The sequence below is a fragment of the Apis laboriosa genome, unplaced genomic scaffold (genome assembly GCF_014066325.1).
Source record: "Apis laboriosa isolate Shangri-la unplaced genomic scaffold, ASM1406632v1 scaffold14409_cov159, whole genome shotgun sequence".
Lineage (NCBI taxonomy): Eukaryota > Metazoa > Arthropoda > Insecta > Hymenoptera > Apidae > Apis > Apis laboriosa.
In genome coordinates this window covers 210,585-229,788 of record NW_025221511.1, presented here as the reverse complement: position 1 = coordinate 229,788, position 19,204 = coordinate 210,585, and the positions used below count along the sequence as shown (strand labels likewise).

The 19,204-nt window shown below is 35.6% G+C and overlaps 1 protein-coding gene across 8 annotated transcripts in view; it reads right to left on the bottom strand.

Moving 5' to 3' along the window:
* LOC122721110 (diacylglycerol kinase 1) overlaps positions 1-19,204 on the bottom strand; it is an 83,455-nt gene that overhangs the window by 25,321 nt on the left and 38,930 nt on the right. For 4 of the 8 annotated variants that reach the window (XM_043948400.1, XM_043948399.1, XM_043948402.1 and 1 more), the window contains one exon: positions 18,030-18,151. In XM_043948400.1, coding sequence (XP_043804335.1) covers positions 18,030-18,151 — 122 coding nt within the window. Of the gene's footprint in view, positions 1-13,773; positions 14,172-18,029; positions 18,152-19,204 lie in introns of those variants that run through there. The other 4 variants (XM_043948407.1, XM_043948406.1, XM_043948403.1 and 1 more) reach the window with 2 other exon arrangements.

The following is a 19,204-nucleotide window of genomic DNA, read 5'->3' as shown; positions in this document are numbered from 1 at the left end:
GGCACATTGGCATCGTTGCATCGTCTTCGATTCTCTGGACAGCTATTAAATTTTCTAGCTGGAAATTACACACGCGGAATAAGAATGAATCGCTCGTGTTCCTTGGGATCATCGAGGGAAATTAAAAAGATCGGTCGACGAAGAAAAAGTTGACCGTCTAACTTTTGAGAAATTGGGAACTGGAAAAGAGAGAAAATAAAATAAACGGTGAAACACGAACAGAGAAAGAGAGAGAGAGAGAGAGAGAAACGAAAAACCTATGAAAGAAGATAAAACTCGCTAGAGGAGAGTTTCTGTGGCGAAAGAGTAGTTTCCACGCCGCGAAATTAAATTGAGAGATCAAACAATTTTTTCGTTTGGCGTGTAACAGTTAAAACAGTTAAAAATTCGTGGATTCGAAGATCGATTCGTTGACAGACAGTAAACAGTTTAAACCATATTTTAGATTGATTAAAACAAATATAGATACCATTTGTGAGTGTTGCTACCTCCCGTTTAGAAACGTTCAAATAAACCGAAATCGATTGGAGGGGATCGGCTAAGAATAGTCTGTATATCAGAATTTAAAAAGCTCAACGTAAAACGTAAAACTCAAAGCGTATCATTAAATCTGTCTGCAAACTGGTCGTGAATGCTACTTTCGAAGTAGCGGACTTTCAATTTTCTTTCCATTCTTATTAACAAACTTTCTCTCTCTCTCTCTCTCTCTTTGGACTGTTATGTGGATATTATTGAAGAGGGAACGTCCAATTTTTGCTCCAAGTTTTCTTTGGAATCCAGACTATTGGACAACTCTCGTTCCTAGGATTCCATGTGGTAAATTCCTGCAATGGATCGCGACTATGGATAGCTTATTATGTTAACCTACTGATAATGGAATGTATTTGTACTTTATGAACAATTCCTAACTTGATAGATACCTTGAAGAGATGCATTTTAAACCTGAATGTCTCTAATTTATATTATATAAAAAAGTCTCGAGATTTTAATGCGTAACAGTAAAAATATATGATTTATATCAAATATTAAACTTTGTTAAAATTTAGAAAATTTAAAAAAAAAAAACTTCTGTAATATTGAATATTGTAAGAATCAAGATGATTCTTCTTCAAGATATTTATAAATTTATACAATAAGATAAAACTTTTACTACAAGATATCTTTAAGACATCGATAACAATTTTCTGTGCTATTAAGATTTACTTATACTACTTAAATTTACTAATCATACCAATTTCTAATTTTCTCTTATATTGCAATCCAAAATAGCTCACGCATAGATGTCCAGAAATATCTCCGCAACGTAACACGTCTAAATATGAAAAAAAGAAACGAATGTTTTCCACGTTTCAATTGGATTGTTTATTGAGGAGGTCAGTGGCACCCTTCTTCGAGTGCGTCACTCGAAAGGGAATAGTTGCGTAGCCACACGCGTTCATACATTATAGACGCATACGTATCATCTAAATATACAGTGTACCGGCTGATACTCCGAAAATAACCGGGGCTTCTCTGTTTGTTGCTGTCGTGATAACTATAGTACGCACTATTCGACGCACGCATTCATCCAGCATCCGGGTTTTCTGATAATACTCACGCTCACGTGTATTCGTATCTTTGTTAGAATACAATGAAGATAAAAATCGAAGAAGCAATAAGGGACAGGTATCTAACCGATCATCGACATGAAATAAATCTTTTCCTAAAAAGAATGGACAAGTGAAAAGTTCAATAAAGAATGGTCAAAAAAGGATATCCAATCAAAATTCAACGTTTCACAGTTTAACTTAAGTTATGCATGGGTTTTTAAGCGAGAAGAATTAAGAATACTTGGAGTAAATGTACCGGTCCGAAGGGATCGTTTAATCAAAACTTTACTCAAATAGCTTTTTTAAGAAGTAAAGTAGTGGGACAACGTAAAACGATCATTAAAATCAGAAACACGCGTAAAGGCGCACAGGTTATCCTTAAGCAAAGTTTTTTGATGGAGGTGCTCGCTAACAAGCCTGACTCCTGACTCCACTCGAGGGGAAGTTTTCGTTTTGCGATCGTAAAGCATATGCAACAAGATCTGGCGAATTCCTAAACTTCCTCCTATTTTTGTGACCGCAAAGATCGGAAAGATCTCTCGCGTATTACGTGTTGTCAGATTGAAAGAGGTCGGTCGTTACGTGCAAGGTATACGATCAATGATTCGGGACAACGTTTTCAAGAATAATATATTGGCGTTCAACATAGATGGCCACTTTTATCTCGACCATTTTCATCCGTTCTTTCCACCTTCTTAATGAAATAAGGGACGAGATTCTCCCCTTAGACTCCTCGAATTACTCGGTTCAGAATTTATAAATAAACAGAGATATTCTCGACAGAGAATACACGCGTTTGGAAACGAAGTTTGAAAATTTTTCCACCGAACGATTCTCGATTCAATCTGTTTCGTTTTACGAGACATTTTAATTATTTCGTTGGACCGGAACCGTTGTATTATTCATGCTGTATTACGCGGAACGTGTAGTTTTATTTCACAGTCCATTTGTTCCGGCGCAAAAGGCGACGAGTCACGGGCTCGTTCGATAAAATCCGCGAATATTGGTTCACCGACCGGGAATCAAGGTGGATTCACGGCCCGGAAACTGTGACGTCATTGTTCTCATGGAAACCGGGATGGGAGGGAGGGTGAACGATGACGTCACTAGCCGCGGGAGCTCGGGGTGACGGCACCGAAGGTCGGTGCACCCAGCGCGCTGCATCTGGAGTGCATCTGTGCAATGACGTCACTGCATCATTTTCTTCTCGCTGCCGCAGATGTTTACCTCGTTCTTTCGGCAATTCGATATTCAAAAATATCACCAATGAAACGTTGTTTTCCAACTTTCCTTTCCAATTTTTCTTCTTGTAAAATGTTATGCAAAGAAAAGGGAGAATCAATGAATTTTATTTCGTTCGTTTGGTGATTTCCAACTTCTTGAAATTCGTTAAATATTATTACCTATTATCACATTTATGCGAAGATATCTATGGGAAAAATATTCATAACGCGTGTATACGGTGATATTCAGGGATTAAAACATTTTTTACGATCTTGCGAAATGAGATCTTGATCCGTAATAAGTTCCACTTTTTATATTTCAGAATGATTGATTTATAAATCTATCTCGAGCGAATACGTTTCGTCCACTTTTACGACTACTCTCTCTACCGTGCTCTACTCTAAATTCTTCAACCCTCGTTTTAGATCGACTTGTACCCCATTTTTCATAAAAAAAGAAATCTGGCGCTAATCCAGAAAAGCAGCGCTTCCAATAAAAGAATATCTGTTTATTTACGTATGAGAAACAGCGCGGCACAAAACGAGATTCAAAATACGTTTTCTTATCCATCGTTAATCGGCTCGCTTTTCACCCGCATTTTCCATGAGAGTTGAAAGAGAAACTTCCTCAATCGATGAAAGGATATCTTTTCGTTAAAATTTCCATTTTGCGTTCGATGTATCTCAATCGGTTGACGGTCTCCAATCGAATTTCTTTAAATTCTTCCATCTTTTTTTTTCCCCCCTCCAACGATAAAGAGCGCGGCGAAAGAAATGGATTTGATTATCAACGAATTAAAGTAATATCTACCTCTCGTCCACTTTTCAATTAACGAGGGAATTCCTTTTGAGCGCAATCATTCGCCATTCGTCTAATTATGAAAATCGTTTAGAACAGAGAAGGAATTCCATGCGTAATTATTTTATATTACAGCTTGTTTATCCTCGAGGAACATAATATTCGAGAAAATTACTTTATTGCAAAATTCCTTTTTTTTTTTTTTTTTTAAAAGAAAAAGACGATCTGCATGCTTGACCTACTTTTATCGCATAATAAGTAGTTCTTTGCAATTTTTCTTTCTTCTTTTTTTTCTTCACGTTCGTTCGATATTTTGAAAAGCGATCTATTTCGAGCGAGAAACGGTTTTTATTATTTCTTAATAATCATCGGATATTCGAAAAGACGCACAACCGTAATATTCAATATAATACTCGGTTATAGAGGAAGTTATTGAAACACGATTCTTCAAATCTTTTCACTCTCGATGCTTTTCAAGCTGATCGAAAGCGTACAATCGAGCGTGAGCCATTATTCTACGGGATTAAACTGTATGAATTCATCGTGCACCGATGATTGCAATTTTCGAATCAGAGATGATTATACGAGGGCAATTAGAAAAATGAAATACAATAATATTTCTTCGTATATCTGATAATTTTACAAAATCCGTGAAAATGCTTGACTTGTAAAATCAATAACACGAAACTGGCACCTAGTATCTTGGAAATCTTTTCCAACTCGAGCAATACTTGAAAGAACCTCAATTTCTCCCTCGTTTAAAACTCGAAGAGGCTACTTCAAATTACGTAAAATAACAGGTGCTCGTTAACAATGTAGAGTTTTTAAATTCAAAGGATTTGAAGTGATCGATAAAAAAAACATTTCGAATAAATTTCTCGCCAATAAAATGATTTCCACGTTGTTCAAATTCGACGTTGTTTTAATTCGAATAACCCAAGCGATTCGAGCTTTATAGAAAATCGAGGCTCGAAGTGATGGTCGCTTTGAGAACGTAATAAAGAAAAGAGATTAGGTAAGGTTTTCGTGGATTGGTCGGCCGGTTCCCAAGACGTCGCTTTAATTTCACGCCTTAGCTTATTCCTTCCTCCGTCTCGACTTAAAAACCGTGGCTTCGAGGATCTCTGTAAATATTTTCCCGCGATTGCTGAAACTTCGTTGGATATACAAGCAGGCAGCAAGGAGAGAGGAAGATAAACACAGTTTGTAGGGGGAGAGAAAAAAAGAGACGGACAAGAAACAGCCACCGCAGCAACGTGGAAATCGCGCAGTAAATTTTTCCACAGGGATCCTTCGATTCTTTTCTCGTTCCATTCCTCCTCTTCTATCCTCGTTGCTTTCAATTTTTTATTACAAAGAGGTAAGAAACATTCGCATCCTCGAGAAAAAAATATCGTGATTCCATATTTCTTTAATGCATTTCTTTTTTCTATACGTGCAATATTCGCATTCTCCTTGGTATTTCTCGATACCAAAGAAGTTTGTATCGATACGTGATACGATGCAGAGAATTTCAGAGTTCCTCGAATATTGCGTAATTCTTTTACCTTGAAATTTCGCAAACTTGCACGCTTTATAGTTGCACTGACGATATGCAGATCTTCGATGAACGTATAATCGTCGATCTTTTTTTTTCCTCTCTCTTTCATTCCGTTCCGAATTTTTTGAGATAATAAGTTGACAATATCGTGAATTATACATCCTTTTATGCACGTTTTGTACGATGTTCTACGATATGAATACAGTGATATCCACCTCGTTATTTTCCGCGTTTTATATACAGCAAGAACCATCGAACGACATCAATGTTCTCGTAGTTGTCCAGCTCGTCCGACTTTTTATCGTTTCTGCCAGCTGTCCAAAACGTTTACTCAGTTATTCAGTTCGTTAGCGGAAAATTTCGCGGGCGAATCGTGATTTAACGTAACGATGCGTGTATGCCTCGCAACAGTATTTTCGTCCACGTGAATAGAATACATCGAAACGACGATTTTACCGTGAAATCGTTGTGAATTTTTCCATCCAATAATCTTTATGTCTCTCCCCCTCTCTCGAGAGACGGATCAATTCTGTTGCCTCTTTTTTTTTTTTTATAACGGTTTATCCACGGTTATTTTCGAATTTTCACGCAAATAAAAAAGCCAAAGTTATACGGCGTCCGTTAATTAGAGCATTCGCGCGAGAAGAAACAGGATCGATATCTATTGCGAGAAGAATCTACTCTCGTCCTGTTTCGAGCGTTTTTCAATTATTATTTTCCCCATTTTCATCTCGCTCTCGTCGTTTCCAATCCATTACTTAACCAACGAGCCTTTCATCGTGATGCTATGCCGAGAGGGCTTTAATGAAAGATACTCGATTAAAGCGAAACGAGAAAACAAGGCGTCGGTTCCCTTAGTCAAGCTCTTTCCGAGTTTTCAAACCGGAAACAGTGATACTCGTTACGGCACAGCATGATGGGTACACGTTAAGAACGATGCACTTCTTCAACGTGACCCGGTTTTTCTTCAGACAGTTTTTGAACACACGTCTCCGTGGAAGCTAGTGGTGCTTAAGAACAATTATTTTCAAGAACGAGCCACGTATGGCATAAAAAGGGATTTCTCTACGTCGACTATCTTGCCAATTTCCTGCGAATTCCAATGGATCGTGCATATGGAATGGAATCATCTGGGAAATCAAGCTTCACCGAGTATGAAACATTTTATATGGACAGAGGGAACGAGAAGTTCGTAATAAGAATGATCTTTTTCCGTTTTTTTTCATTATCAGATCTTCGCTATTTCCCTTATAGATAATTCTTCGATGATACGTTTAATATAATATAATAAATATAGATGGAAGAATAAAAAATAATTATAAATAGGAAAATAGCTTAACTCAAGAGAGAAACGGATAAAATATCAAAAGGAGAGTAAATAATGGAAGATGAATAGACAATTCAAGTTTGCAAACTAAGAGCAAGAACAATAATTAGCAAGTGATACTTATCTTAAAAAATGAAACCTTAACAAGGTAAAACAACCTTAACAAGAAGAAAGAAGGATATAATTCACGAATATCAATAAGTTAGATGAAATAAATTCAATATCTAGAGAGTTTAAAGGAAGAACTAGAAGAATTAAAAAATAAAATAAAAAAGACTATCAATTCTATGTTTTTAAGAAAGAGTTTATCAATTTCCGTTTTCATTTATCGATTTCAATGATTGATGGGTAGACAACGAATGAGATAAAAGATCGGTCAATGCGAATTCCGAAAGAAAGCGGCGACAGGTATGTATGATGACTTAAACGGCCGAATCTTTTTCATCATCGTTTTCAGAAGCAACACGGGATGATACCCGTGGCATGCTTCATCGAGCGTGAATAACTTGACATCAGTGGCCATAATCGTTGCAAGGCGAGATGAGACGACCCGAAGAAAATGTAATATCCGACGGCTCGTTCGCTTCGTGCCTCGACGACAAGTTCCCCTTATGGAAGATATATCTTTTACACGTCTGAACGTGATGTATGATTCTCGAGGTCACGGAGAATTCCATATTTACGACAATGCTATTCTTATTAGCGCGGGAACTCGTTGAAAAATTCTAATATTCCCATCTCTTCTTCGAGACATCACGGTAGTACTTGCCATGGTCAAACATCAATCTCCACTCCGATATCAATAATGCTATTTATTTCTTCGTTTATCAAAATATATTGTTGAACTTCATCGATAGTTAAATTGTAACTTTGACGAGTAGGATAAATTGTATCACATCTTAATCTTCGCAATACACGTGCTATAAGATTTCAAATTTCATTGTTCAACTCACGTGTCAATTTTCATTACCTTGGTCAAAATAACATTTCATTAATTAAATAACAATCGATTCAAATCGATTCACCAGAAATTTCATTATCCAAGAAACATTAAAGATCTCTAATATTTCCGCAACACGTTTTCCCGCCAAATCAGTAGTACATTTTACGCTATGGAAGATATCCATCCTACGCAAATAGGCTGGTTAATAAACTGTACGCACATCGAAAGCGGATCTTTTTTATGCGTTTTACATCCCTGTCATCCACCGTGACGAGATAAATTCCGCGACAGAGGGGTTCGAGAACCTGCAAAAAGAAGATATCCGGTCAATCCACCTTTGGAAGAGGATACCCGTGGATGATGACGCTTTGACCTCGCTCTCTCTATCTCGTTTCCTCGTCTTCTCCATGCGGATCTTCTCGACTGCGTCACGAATGACGTCACGTAGTAGCTAGGCAACCGCACCCTCACGATCCACCCGGTTTTTCTCTATCTTTCGTTTCTACCCTGCCTATTCGTCCACCTCCACGCGTCCACCTCTTCCGCCAAGAATGAATCCGAAGAGTGGGGTACACGAGAAGAAGGCAATCTTTGCTTGCTTTAATGATCTGTCGTAGTGGAAGTTCGTTAATATCGAAAGTACTGTTACTTACGTTCGGACGATCTCCTCTCCTTAAGTTAATTGGCCCGAACCGATGAGACGTTATCGCACTTTTGCGTGCACCATCTGGCTGGTGCAAAGAACGGACGGGGGATGTAATCCGGTGTTCATTAATTGGAATTTTAATTGGAAGATTGTCGATTACGATTTTAATTCGAATGCTGTATTTTATGTATTTTTTTAAATGTTAATTTATAATATTCGTATATTTTGTGTATTATATTAATTTTCGTTCGTATATTTTATGTATTTAATTAATTTTATACTTGTATTGATTATATATTTTATCTTTGAATGATAAAATAATAATTCTGTGTTGGTAGACAATATTATTGTATTAATATTATTAAATTATGTAATATATATATATTATTAATGTATCGTATATTAATATTTTACTTAATAATAACAATAAAATAATGATTTTGAGATAGAATATTATTAAATTATTTCGATGTAATTATCTCTATATTCTCTCTTTCTCCAAATTATTGTATTTATATTAATCCACTATATAGTATAAAAGTATAAAATAAATTAGTTGATGACAAGATAAAGTTTTAAAAAACAAAGGAAATTTTCTTCATGGATGTTAAATTATTATGAATCGAAACATTTGGCCTATTACTTATTATTCTGTCGATCACTTGCGTTTTATCACGATCAACAATGATTGCATCGTCAGATACGATTCCATCAGAATTCTAGATGATATACAATTGCGATGTCTCTGCACAGACTTGCAGAAGAAATCCATTTCCAGCGAAAATATCGGCGTATAATGTTCGATATAAAACCCCTTTCTTTTACGAGATTCATCCTGATCTCCTCTTGTTTATCTTCGTCTTGAGTCCCGTGAAATTGGTTTTATACCTCTGGAAATTCCTCGAAAATGGATAACTCGAATATCTCGAACTCCACCATCTTTATTTATTTATTTATTTATTTATTTTTTCGCAGCTTTGATAACAGGCGAATTCACAAAATTCGAGAATATTCGCGCGGTAAATTGCTTTCGTTAATGTTAATGTTTTATGCATGACAGTTTGACGATACTTGGCCACGAGTTTCTATTATATGGGCGCGAATTTCCACCTATGGAGGATCGTCGAAGCGAAGGGGAACATTGGACGGGAATATATTTAGGCAACATCACAGAGGTATTGTTCGAATGAAATTTTCTCGTACAGATCCAATCCGCCTCCGCATCCCAGGATAAGAAGGCAACGCGTTTCGTCGACGAGGCGAAACTTCGTAAGGGGGACAGGGGATGTAATGCGCGTTTAAATAAATCGATAGTTATATAAAGAGAGGCAAAATAGCGGTTAATCGGTGCACGAGAGAATGTGTATGTGTGTGTATGAGAGAGAGAGAGAGAGAGAGAGAAGGAAATAGGGCGGAAGAAGGTCAGAGTAAGGGTCAAGAGCAGAGAGATATTTTTTCTTCTCAGAAATAATCGTCTTATAATAAATTAAACGCATGGTTCATCTTCCAGGGATAGCTTTGTGCGAGCCACCATCCTTGACGAGTCAAAGGATGTGTAAAGCTAATATTTTTTTTTTTTTTTTATAAATAATCGCGCGAATAGTTGGATCGTATTACTTATGAAGAAAGTGTGATGAATCGTTATCTACCTCGATAGATCCGCTTTAAAATTAGCCACGATTCCTTCACGCGAGAGGAAAAGATAATTGTGGCGTTACAGGCCATCATCTTAGTTCCACGACATCGCGTTTTCGTGGACAATGGAAACATTCGAGGAACAGGGAAACTTTACTCGAGGGAAATAATGTAGCACGCACTAAAACCGGGGATTAATGCAATTGAAAGCTTATCCACTTAAATTTTACTCGTGTTTCGCGTGCAGCTTTATTTGTTTAAACGCGAGAACGAGATATCTCGTTCGAGGGCTATTTCGTGGTAACACACCGGTCAGTAAGTTGATTGGTGTCTCTCTCTGATAGGGAAAAGTTTTCTTAAACCGGCCGATTAAGAATTAAGCATTACTTTTTGAGGGCGAGGGATTAAAAAATTGTTGGTCCATTTGTAGAAATAAAATCTCACGAAATTTTTCTCTTTCTTCCATTCCTTTCACCCCCATTTTTTTTATCTTCGTTTGAAACTTTTACGGTTGTTGCAGTTTCAAAGAGATCCAGAGTTTTTTTTTACCCACTGCTTGGCGCTATTCTTTCGTTGTCGAATATTTTTTAAACTCGGCAAACTTTCAACTTTGCTTTCGTATAAATAAAAACCACGGAGGCTGGATACGCGAGGTCAGTTTAATCGCAAAAAAAGCAATCGTTGGAAAAGAGGAGTAAAACGCGTGGAACGATTCTTTTTATTTATATAGAGCGTGGCGGTAAATTTGGTCGTTACGAGTAAAGGGAATATTAACTAACGAATAAGAAATATAATTATTTTTTCTCGTTCTTCTTCGTATTTAATTTTCGTTAAGATATTTATAAAATTATTCATCGTTATTATTATATACATCGACTAATAGAAGAAGCACGTCACGTTATACAAGCCGAATAAATTCTTCGATAATAAATTTTACACGATAAAGAATATTAATTTATCACGGTAATTATCCACAACTATATACATATACATGGATTTTAATTAAATACATAATCAAGTTCGTAGCGGCTTAACTAGCTCTCTACTAAATTAATCCAAGTTATTGGTGCAACTTTCTAAATAATAAATTCATCTCTCTCTCGCTCACCCTCAACAAACTTTACATCGAAGACGTAGCTAAGAAACTTTGAATCGAACTACCTTAATCAATCACAAGGCGACGTACCGAAAGAACGACCGCGAATCGCATTAATCGTCGCTCTTTCATCCCCCCCATTCTCCTTTCATCCACTCGATCCAAGATGGAAATTATCGATCGAAAAATTGAACAAACTCTTGTCACGAAACATGGAGAAAATCTGGAAGAATCAACTATCGGACGACCACTCGATTGTTCAACCGAGAACAAACGGTTCCTTAATCACTCGTTCATTGCTCGAGATTTTCATCGTGCTGCGTGTTAATGGCGCGCTCTGGCAAAAGCGTGCGAAATTGGCGGAAATTAACGTGTTTCCAGTAAAACGAAGCTGCGTGATTTTTCACGCTTCCGGATTCTGGCACGTGGCCAGAACAGATGCAGGCGTTTCACGAGCGATTAGTCAGAAATCTTCTCGACGAATATTTCGTGCCTCTCGTTGCAACAGGATTCCCCCTGTCCAATTATCGACTCGATGTTTCCAATTGTGTTTGCAATTGGATTTCAATCGAGATCACCCGATTCCTGGCTCGATTTTCTAATTGCTGAGGGATGATTTTGTCACATCGGTTATTTCAACTTTTACCGTACTTCAATTGGTGTACTCGATTGAAAAATAGATAGTTTTTATCGAGTGGGTTATTTGAGAGATATACCGTTATGTCGGTTTATTTTCTATTGAATCTCGCGAGAATTGTAAGTTTTAGTTTTGATGGAAACAGATATGTCCATCAATCGTTCGAACAAAAGAGAATGAAACGATATAATCGATGCTTTCTCGTTTTTATTAAATCGATGCTTTTTTTTTATTAACATATAGATATCGAATTATAGAAAAATGATGTGACAAAATTTTTGTGATTGATCGATCGAAATAAATCATTCTTATTATATATATTATTCAGTTATTAAAAAAAAAAAAAAAAAAAAAAGCAAATAAATAGAAGAAGAATCCTTGATACATAGAAATTAGAACAATAATAAACTCTTACGATTACGATTTTCATAATTTTCTGCTTTTTACCATCTTTCTTACATTTTTAACGATTTTACCAATGAAAAGCAAAACCACTGAAATATTCAAGCGTATATTCTCACCTTTATATTCTAAAGCTTAAATATAGCACGATGGAAGAGTTTGAGAGGAAATTTCGAAAAATCTAGTCCAGTGATATAAAGTATGACGAGAGTTAGGGACCGTTGAAGGGTTTAACACCTTGTACGCGCCAGATTCGCGGTCCCCTTTGTTCCACTAAATTGGATTTCGATATCGGCGACCTCTGCACTCTGACGCAGTATTGGGAAAAGAAAAAAGGCATCCCAACCGATGTGTGACAACTTTCCTCGATTTGATCGTCGAAACTAACTTTCGATTCAGTTGCTCGATTATCTTTCATCTAACACACCGGCATTTAATTCCACGGTTTACAGTTTTGCCAGAATCCCTGTCGCCTTCGTCGGATCACGTCGATCCGTTTATTGACTTCTTTCACTCGCGCTTATTTATATCTCTGACTCGTAGTTTATTTATTCCCACGTTCGTTTATCGCATCATTTATTTATCCATATCGTTTGACCTCCAATTTATTCGCATTTAATCCCTGTTTATCCGCATCTTGTAAACCGCATTTATACGTTTATTTGTGTTTATATGTAGAACATCTAACTGGAAATTAATCGTCTCGTATCCTTCCTTTACCAGGAAACAATTATCAGGAGATTGGCAAAGGAAAGGAGTCGCAAAGGAAGCTTCGTTTTTCCTTTTTTTTTTTTTTTTTTTTTAAACGGGACAACGGATTGGTTTTCCTTCGATAAAGGAAAAGGGACTCGGGTCTCTACGATAAACCTGATTTGCCGTGTTCAACGGCGTGAAACGGGTGTACGAGATGTAAGCTGCTTTGCCAACCATCTCGGGTTTCGATGGAGCCACTCGTGTTTCCGCGGAGAATCATTATCGGACGTAGTCGATACTCGATGGAGCGTTTCTCTTGCATATTTGACGGGTTAATGGCGGAAATATGCGTTCAAACAGGCGAACACGAACGAACTATACGGAACGTGACCCTAAGTTTGCGCCTAATTGAGAGTTCTCGACCAGCATTCTTGCCCGGGCCGGAATCCGTCTGTGTTTTCCTCCTCGTTGCGTTTGAATTTCTGATTTCCTGTGAGTAGCTTTTGTCGGCTCGTTTGGGCGACTCGTGAGCTCAAACGGTCAGAAGGACGAATTAAATAGGAAATATTTGAATATTGTTGAAATCATTCGGTGGAAATTCGATGGAATTTAATTTCGATTTATTTTTAAGATAATTTTTAAGATAAATTCTCTTTTGTTCGGGAATAAAAATACACTTTCATCAAGTTTATGAATGAAATCACGTTAAATAGAAAATAAATAAATACAAATTGTTCTAAGTATATTTGATTTTTATGATGCTTGATATCTTGATAAATTCAATATTATAACGATGGAAATGATAGACAGTTGAAATTACTGGTAAAGAAGATCCTCTGACCTTTCCAATGAACTCTCCACACTTCACGTTAATTCTTTTTGGCATTAAGGTCGCGTGATAGTAAGATAGTCGTGGCACTTAGGACACTTAATTAGAAAATTAGCATTATCGACAACAACCAATCAACATGCAACCTAAACAAACCGAGGGAAACTTTCCTACACCGCACATTTTCTAATTCTTCGTTAATTCGATTAAATTAACATTATTGAAATTCCATAAATCACGATTATTAAAATCCAAATTGTCTATATTTATAACAAAGCAAAAATTGATTCAAACAACTCATTCAAACAGTATTTTAATACACGAAATATTCCAAGTGATTATAAACACCACTTTTTTTCTAAAATCGTCAAATAAACTCGTGACATAAGAAATTTTAAAGAAATCGTTTCTCACTTCTATCTTCCCAAGATAATTTCGTTGGTAATTAATTTTGCTTCGAGATCTCCGCCAGAACTTCTCGAATTAACGGCAGAGATTTCCTATCCGCCGGAAGTCCACAGTAGTGGATTCCACGCTTCCCCCGTGCAAATTGAACTTCTTAATGCTCGCTCATCAGTGTCCACGGCGAATATCCTAATTCTAGCGTGCATAATTAATAGCGTGTATTAGGAGAAGGCGTGACAGAGCAAATTGAATTCTCTCAGTAGTGGTCAGTGAGAAGATTTGAGGTCGATCGTGACCGACACCGAATAGTTAACCACGTCTGGCATGTTCAATTATGATTCACGATCAGTGAATAGGACGAAAACGTTTTGCCACGGCACGGTCCTTCCGTCCCTTTCGAGCTTCGCCTAGAAATTTCAATCCAGTCACTTCTAATCTGAGAAATCAGGAACAGCGAAAATTTTCACTTTGTTTCTCTTGGGTTCCGTAGCGGGGGGGGATTTCAATCCAGCCAACTCTAATTTGAGAAATCAGAAACAGTGAAAATTTTCACTTTGTTTCTCTCGAGTTCCTGCCGAGAAGATTCGACAGAGGCAAATAATCTAATTTGAGAAATTGGAAACAGTGAAAATTTTCATCCCGTTACTTTGAAGCTTTGTTCTTTGAGTTTTGCTTTAACTAAAATGTACAAATAGTTGTCCAATGTTTCATGTTTGAAGCATTGTTCGTTGCTTCTTATTCAAGAAAAGTGTGGAAAATTGTGGGGAACGGATGTCGTTTATAATTCAAAGCAGTTTTAATTTAGGAAGTTGGAAAAAATTGGAAAAATTTTTCGAAACGTAAAATTTTAATTAAATAATCAATTGCTTTATTCGTAATTTTATTTTGTTAAAAGCTTTGATAGTATCGTTAGGAACAGATATTAAATGAAAAATAATTGAATCCAGCGGAGTCATTTGTTAACAGAAACCATATTTTACGGTTCGATATAAACGATTAATTTCAGAGAGATTATTCCGAGTTTCCGAGCAATTCTACAATAGGATTAATTATCCGAAATCCTTGTCTTTCCCTTTTCTATCACTCTTTCGCAGAATTTAACCATTTTCCGGGAAAGAGAAAATTCGAATTAGATGGACGATCGGTTAGTGCTAACCGATGTTATTTTTTCCACCAAACTGATCCATCCTGATAGATCTCTTTCTCACTCTATAGATAAAGAAGAGCGGTTTACTCGATCAAAGAATTTTCTCTGTTATTTATATCCATGAGTATCGTGTACATAATAAAACGAGGCAAATTGTATTTACGTCAAACGCGTAACAAATCCTGTTTTGTGCAAGGATAATTTCACTTAAATTCTTTCAAGGATAAACGAAAAAAAAGAGAATCGAATAAAGATGAATATTATTTACTTTAAACGAAGACGATTTCTGTATAATGGGGATAAATAAATAAGGGGATAAGAATTAATTAAGAAAAAAAAATTAGTTGGAAAAAAAAAAGACTTGAAAAAGATACGGAAAAATTTCTTGCGTTACATTTGTGAGGAGGAAGGTTGGATATGAAAGGAAAATAAATATAAAAGTGTAAGTGAGCATGATATAAAGGGATCGTTATCCTGGTGGCGGATAACGACGTATACTCGTCTTTCACAGCTTCCCTATGGTTGATGCGCCACCCGACAATCTATCAGTCAGGAGACATTATCAGTCGACTACGATAACACCTAGTACTCTCATAGTTTTATCATTGCGTCAAAAAATCACATCGTAAATTTCTCTAATAATCAATTATTACTAATGCTTCGATAAACATTAAAAATAATCTTTTGATGTTGTTTGTAACTTTTTTGAATGGAGATCGACGTCGTTATATTTTATAACGATAGATTTTAGTGAAGGATATCAGAGAATCGTTTTCTGATTTTTGCTTTTATAAGAAATTGTTCTGTGTTAATTATTTTTGTAACATTTCCTAATTTGTAACGTAATACTTGGTTATAATCTATAGATGACAGAAATCTGAGGTTATAGAGTATCAGATATCCAGTTTCTTGATAAAAAGAAAAAGACAGGGATGTCAAGCCAGTCGGTAAACATTGATCTTCAAAGATCTGGTAACAAAGTATGGTAAGACTGTGATACCTTCTTCCAACGATTCTACCAGAAAACAAGAGACCACTTACGTCACAACAGAAACATTCGCTTTAAAAATGAAATTTCTAAAAAAAAAAAAAAAAAAAAAAAAAATCCAACGCAATTTCATCAAATAAATTCAACTTTGTTTCATTTATTTCAACACGAGCATCTTGATATCGAGTCTGCGTTTATATAAATGATTCTCTGTTAAATAATAAATTATTGCAGTAACAAAGAATTCTCTCTATGATAATTTTCTCTATGAAAATAGAAGAAAATAATTGACGAATCCATCTTGTACAATCCATTAGATATTTTTCAAAGAAATGTCTCGAATAAATTTCGAATTTTTCAAATTTTTCCTATGAGGTATGATCGATTTGGGGATACCATCATAAACAACACACGCCCCCGCATATACGGAAACACAAACATACGTGGAGGACCATCCTGCGGTATAAACTCGCAATAACTCGCACCTGTTCCTCTGGACTCAGACGTATTCCCACTGTAATAGCTACAGGAATAATTTGAGATTTTATGGGACACGCGTTTCCTCGATGCATACTAATACAAATTTCTAGCCTACATAAGTGTTCCATACACTTTTATATTCTTCATGCGTGAATATGATTGCGTTATTGTATTAAGGAATATAACGCCATACAAACGCATTTCTGACCAGTGAAGTTTGTCTTTTACGACAAGCAGGTTTTGTAACGGCAACGATTAAACGTTTGGATATTTAACATATTTATATCAATGAATAATCAGAAGGATATTTTTAAAAAAAGAAACTGTAAATATATTTACGTAGAGTATTGAGATAAAAAATTTGTTGGTCGCGTAAAAAAAATATTATTGTACTTCGATAAACAATTCATTATTGCAAAAAAAAATTAAAACAAAAAAAAGAAATAAAATGAAGATGTTTACCCGGAAATTGTGGAAATTATTTCATCGCGTCACATTTTATTATTTATCAGTATTGTTTTATTTCAACCACAACCGACGAAGCAAGGAAAAATGCAAATTGCGAGTACATTATTTCGCGTATCCATTGAGGGAAATTCAGTCGACTACTTTTCGACGACTGTATCTGGTCGAAAAAAAAAAAAAAAAAGGAAAGAAAGAAAACAGACGAAAAATCGTAATTATATCATACCCTGAGAATTAAAGCTTTCAAGTACGCAACGTATTATTCGATCGTTTCAATGTTACAATGACGTTGATTCATCTAATTATTCTTCTACATCATCTTTTTCTTTCTTTTATATCTTTTCTTCTCTTAAAAATTGAGCATATTTTATGAATATCGTATCTTCCTCGAGTCTTTCATTTAAACAACGGAGAATTCGAAATATTAAGGAAAATCGTATTTTTCTCGAAACAAGCGAGAGAATTAATGGGAATCGTTTGATCGTGGAAAATTAGACGACGCTCAATTTAAAGTTAGCCATCATTAACGATTTCAGTGAATTCGTTTTTTTTTTTATTTTTTCTCCTTATGCTATTTAATAAATATATTGGGGAAGATAAATGTTTTTAAAAATAATTTTTATCGTAACAAAATTTTACATTTATACAGTTTTGGCCTTTCAAATTTACCTCTGCGTTGAAATTTTTCAAAATATTTTGCGTAAATACAATAATGCTCATCGATACGAGTATTTATAATAGATATTATATGTATAAATACCATTAAAAAAACACAATTATATAAAATTCAGAAAATACTTCCATTATTTGAAAAGGAAACTATCATTATGGAAATGAAAATCAAATTTTTAGAATTGTATAAAATTGTACAAAATTTAAATAGAAAGAAAAAGAGAAACGATGGAGAACATATTCTTTTAGAACTACAATATAGAATAAAATTATATGTTAAATGAAAACAATTAAAAACGAAATATTGTATTAACTCAACCTTAATAATAACAGAATAATATATTTATTTATTTAATTTTAAGCAATTTATTTCTTCCCCATATATATTTATTTTCGATATAATCACTCGATTTTTGATAAAAAGTGATAAAATTTTTGTCAATCAAAGAAAAGATGGAAAATGTACGCGCGATAAGATCATGCCGAATAAATATAATAAACCATTACTAGTACCTTAGTTTGTGGATAATTTTGGTTCAAACTTACACCATCTGGATGATATTTGGGTGCACCGCTGGGTGTTGTGTTTGATCCGCAAAATTCAGTGAGGACATCCTGTAGCTTTCGCGTGGAATCTGAAACAATGAAGTTAAAAGCAACCATGATTTCCTGTATGCGGTAGCACCAACTTCCTGTTTACCAGAAAATGTAATTTTGTGAGTAATGTAATGAGTGAAATGCATCGAGTTCTCCGTTTAAAATGTACAAGGAAACGTACAACGTTTTGACGTCAAACGTACGAAAACTTGCCAATCTTAGATTACGTAAAATTATATCTAAAATTTTAAATAAAATTAATGAATATAAATACGACAAAACAAATTAAAGAAAATTTCTAATACATATAACAAAACGTTTCAAATATAAATACATATTCAAAACGTTTTCCATAAAATCGTTACATTCAACTTGATTAAGATTAAGATATCGAAAGATAATAAAATATACTCAATTCTAAAATCTCTCAATTATCAAATCTTTCAAATTTCAACTTCTGTCCTTCACGAATCAACGAAACGAGCTTTCTGATCAAAACCCACGCTACTTCCTGATCTCAAAAATAACAAACCTCGCTCAAGTGCTCGTAAAACGTACCGTCCAGATCTGTCCCTTATTTCTTATTTCTGATTCTATTTCTGAGCGAAACGAAACCACATCTTTATCCACTTGATCCAACCTTCGAGCAAACTTTATCTGGGCAAATGTCAACAGCTCGCGATATCTCTCGCGACGACAATTAAAAACGATATCGGCGCGTTATTACTCGAGCTCGTCGAGTGGAAACTGACCGCTCGAACCGATATTCAGACAAAAAGGCGACGAAGGCGCCTTTTCACCCGATTTATTGGCCAGGTTTTGCCGTGAGAAAGAAAGAAAAAGGAGAGATTTGGCCAGGGGCAGAAACGCGATCGATCGTACTTTTGGGATTCAGTCGTTTGCAGAGGAAACAACGACGATAAATTGACTAATAATAGGAGACCATTGGCCTAATCTAGCCAGCGTCGACGTCATAATGCACTTAACGAACGAGGATATTTTTGGATGGCGACTATTTTCGGGACGATTGACGAGAAATATGATGGATCGTGCACCGATGGAACGTATGATTAACGTCCTTGCGTGGAAAC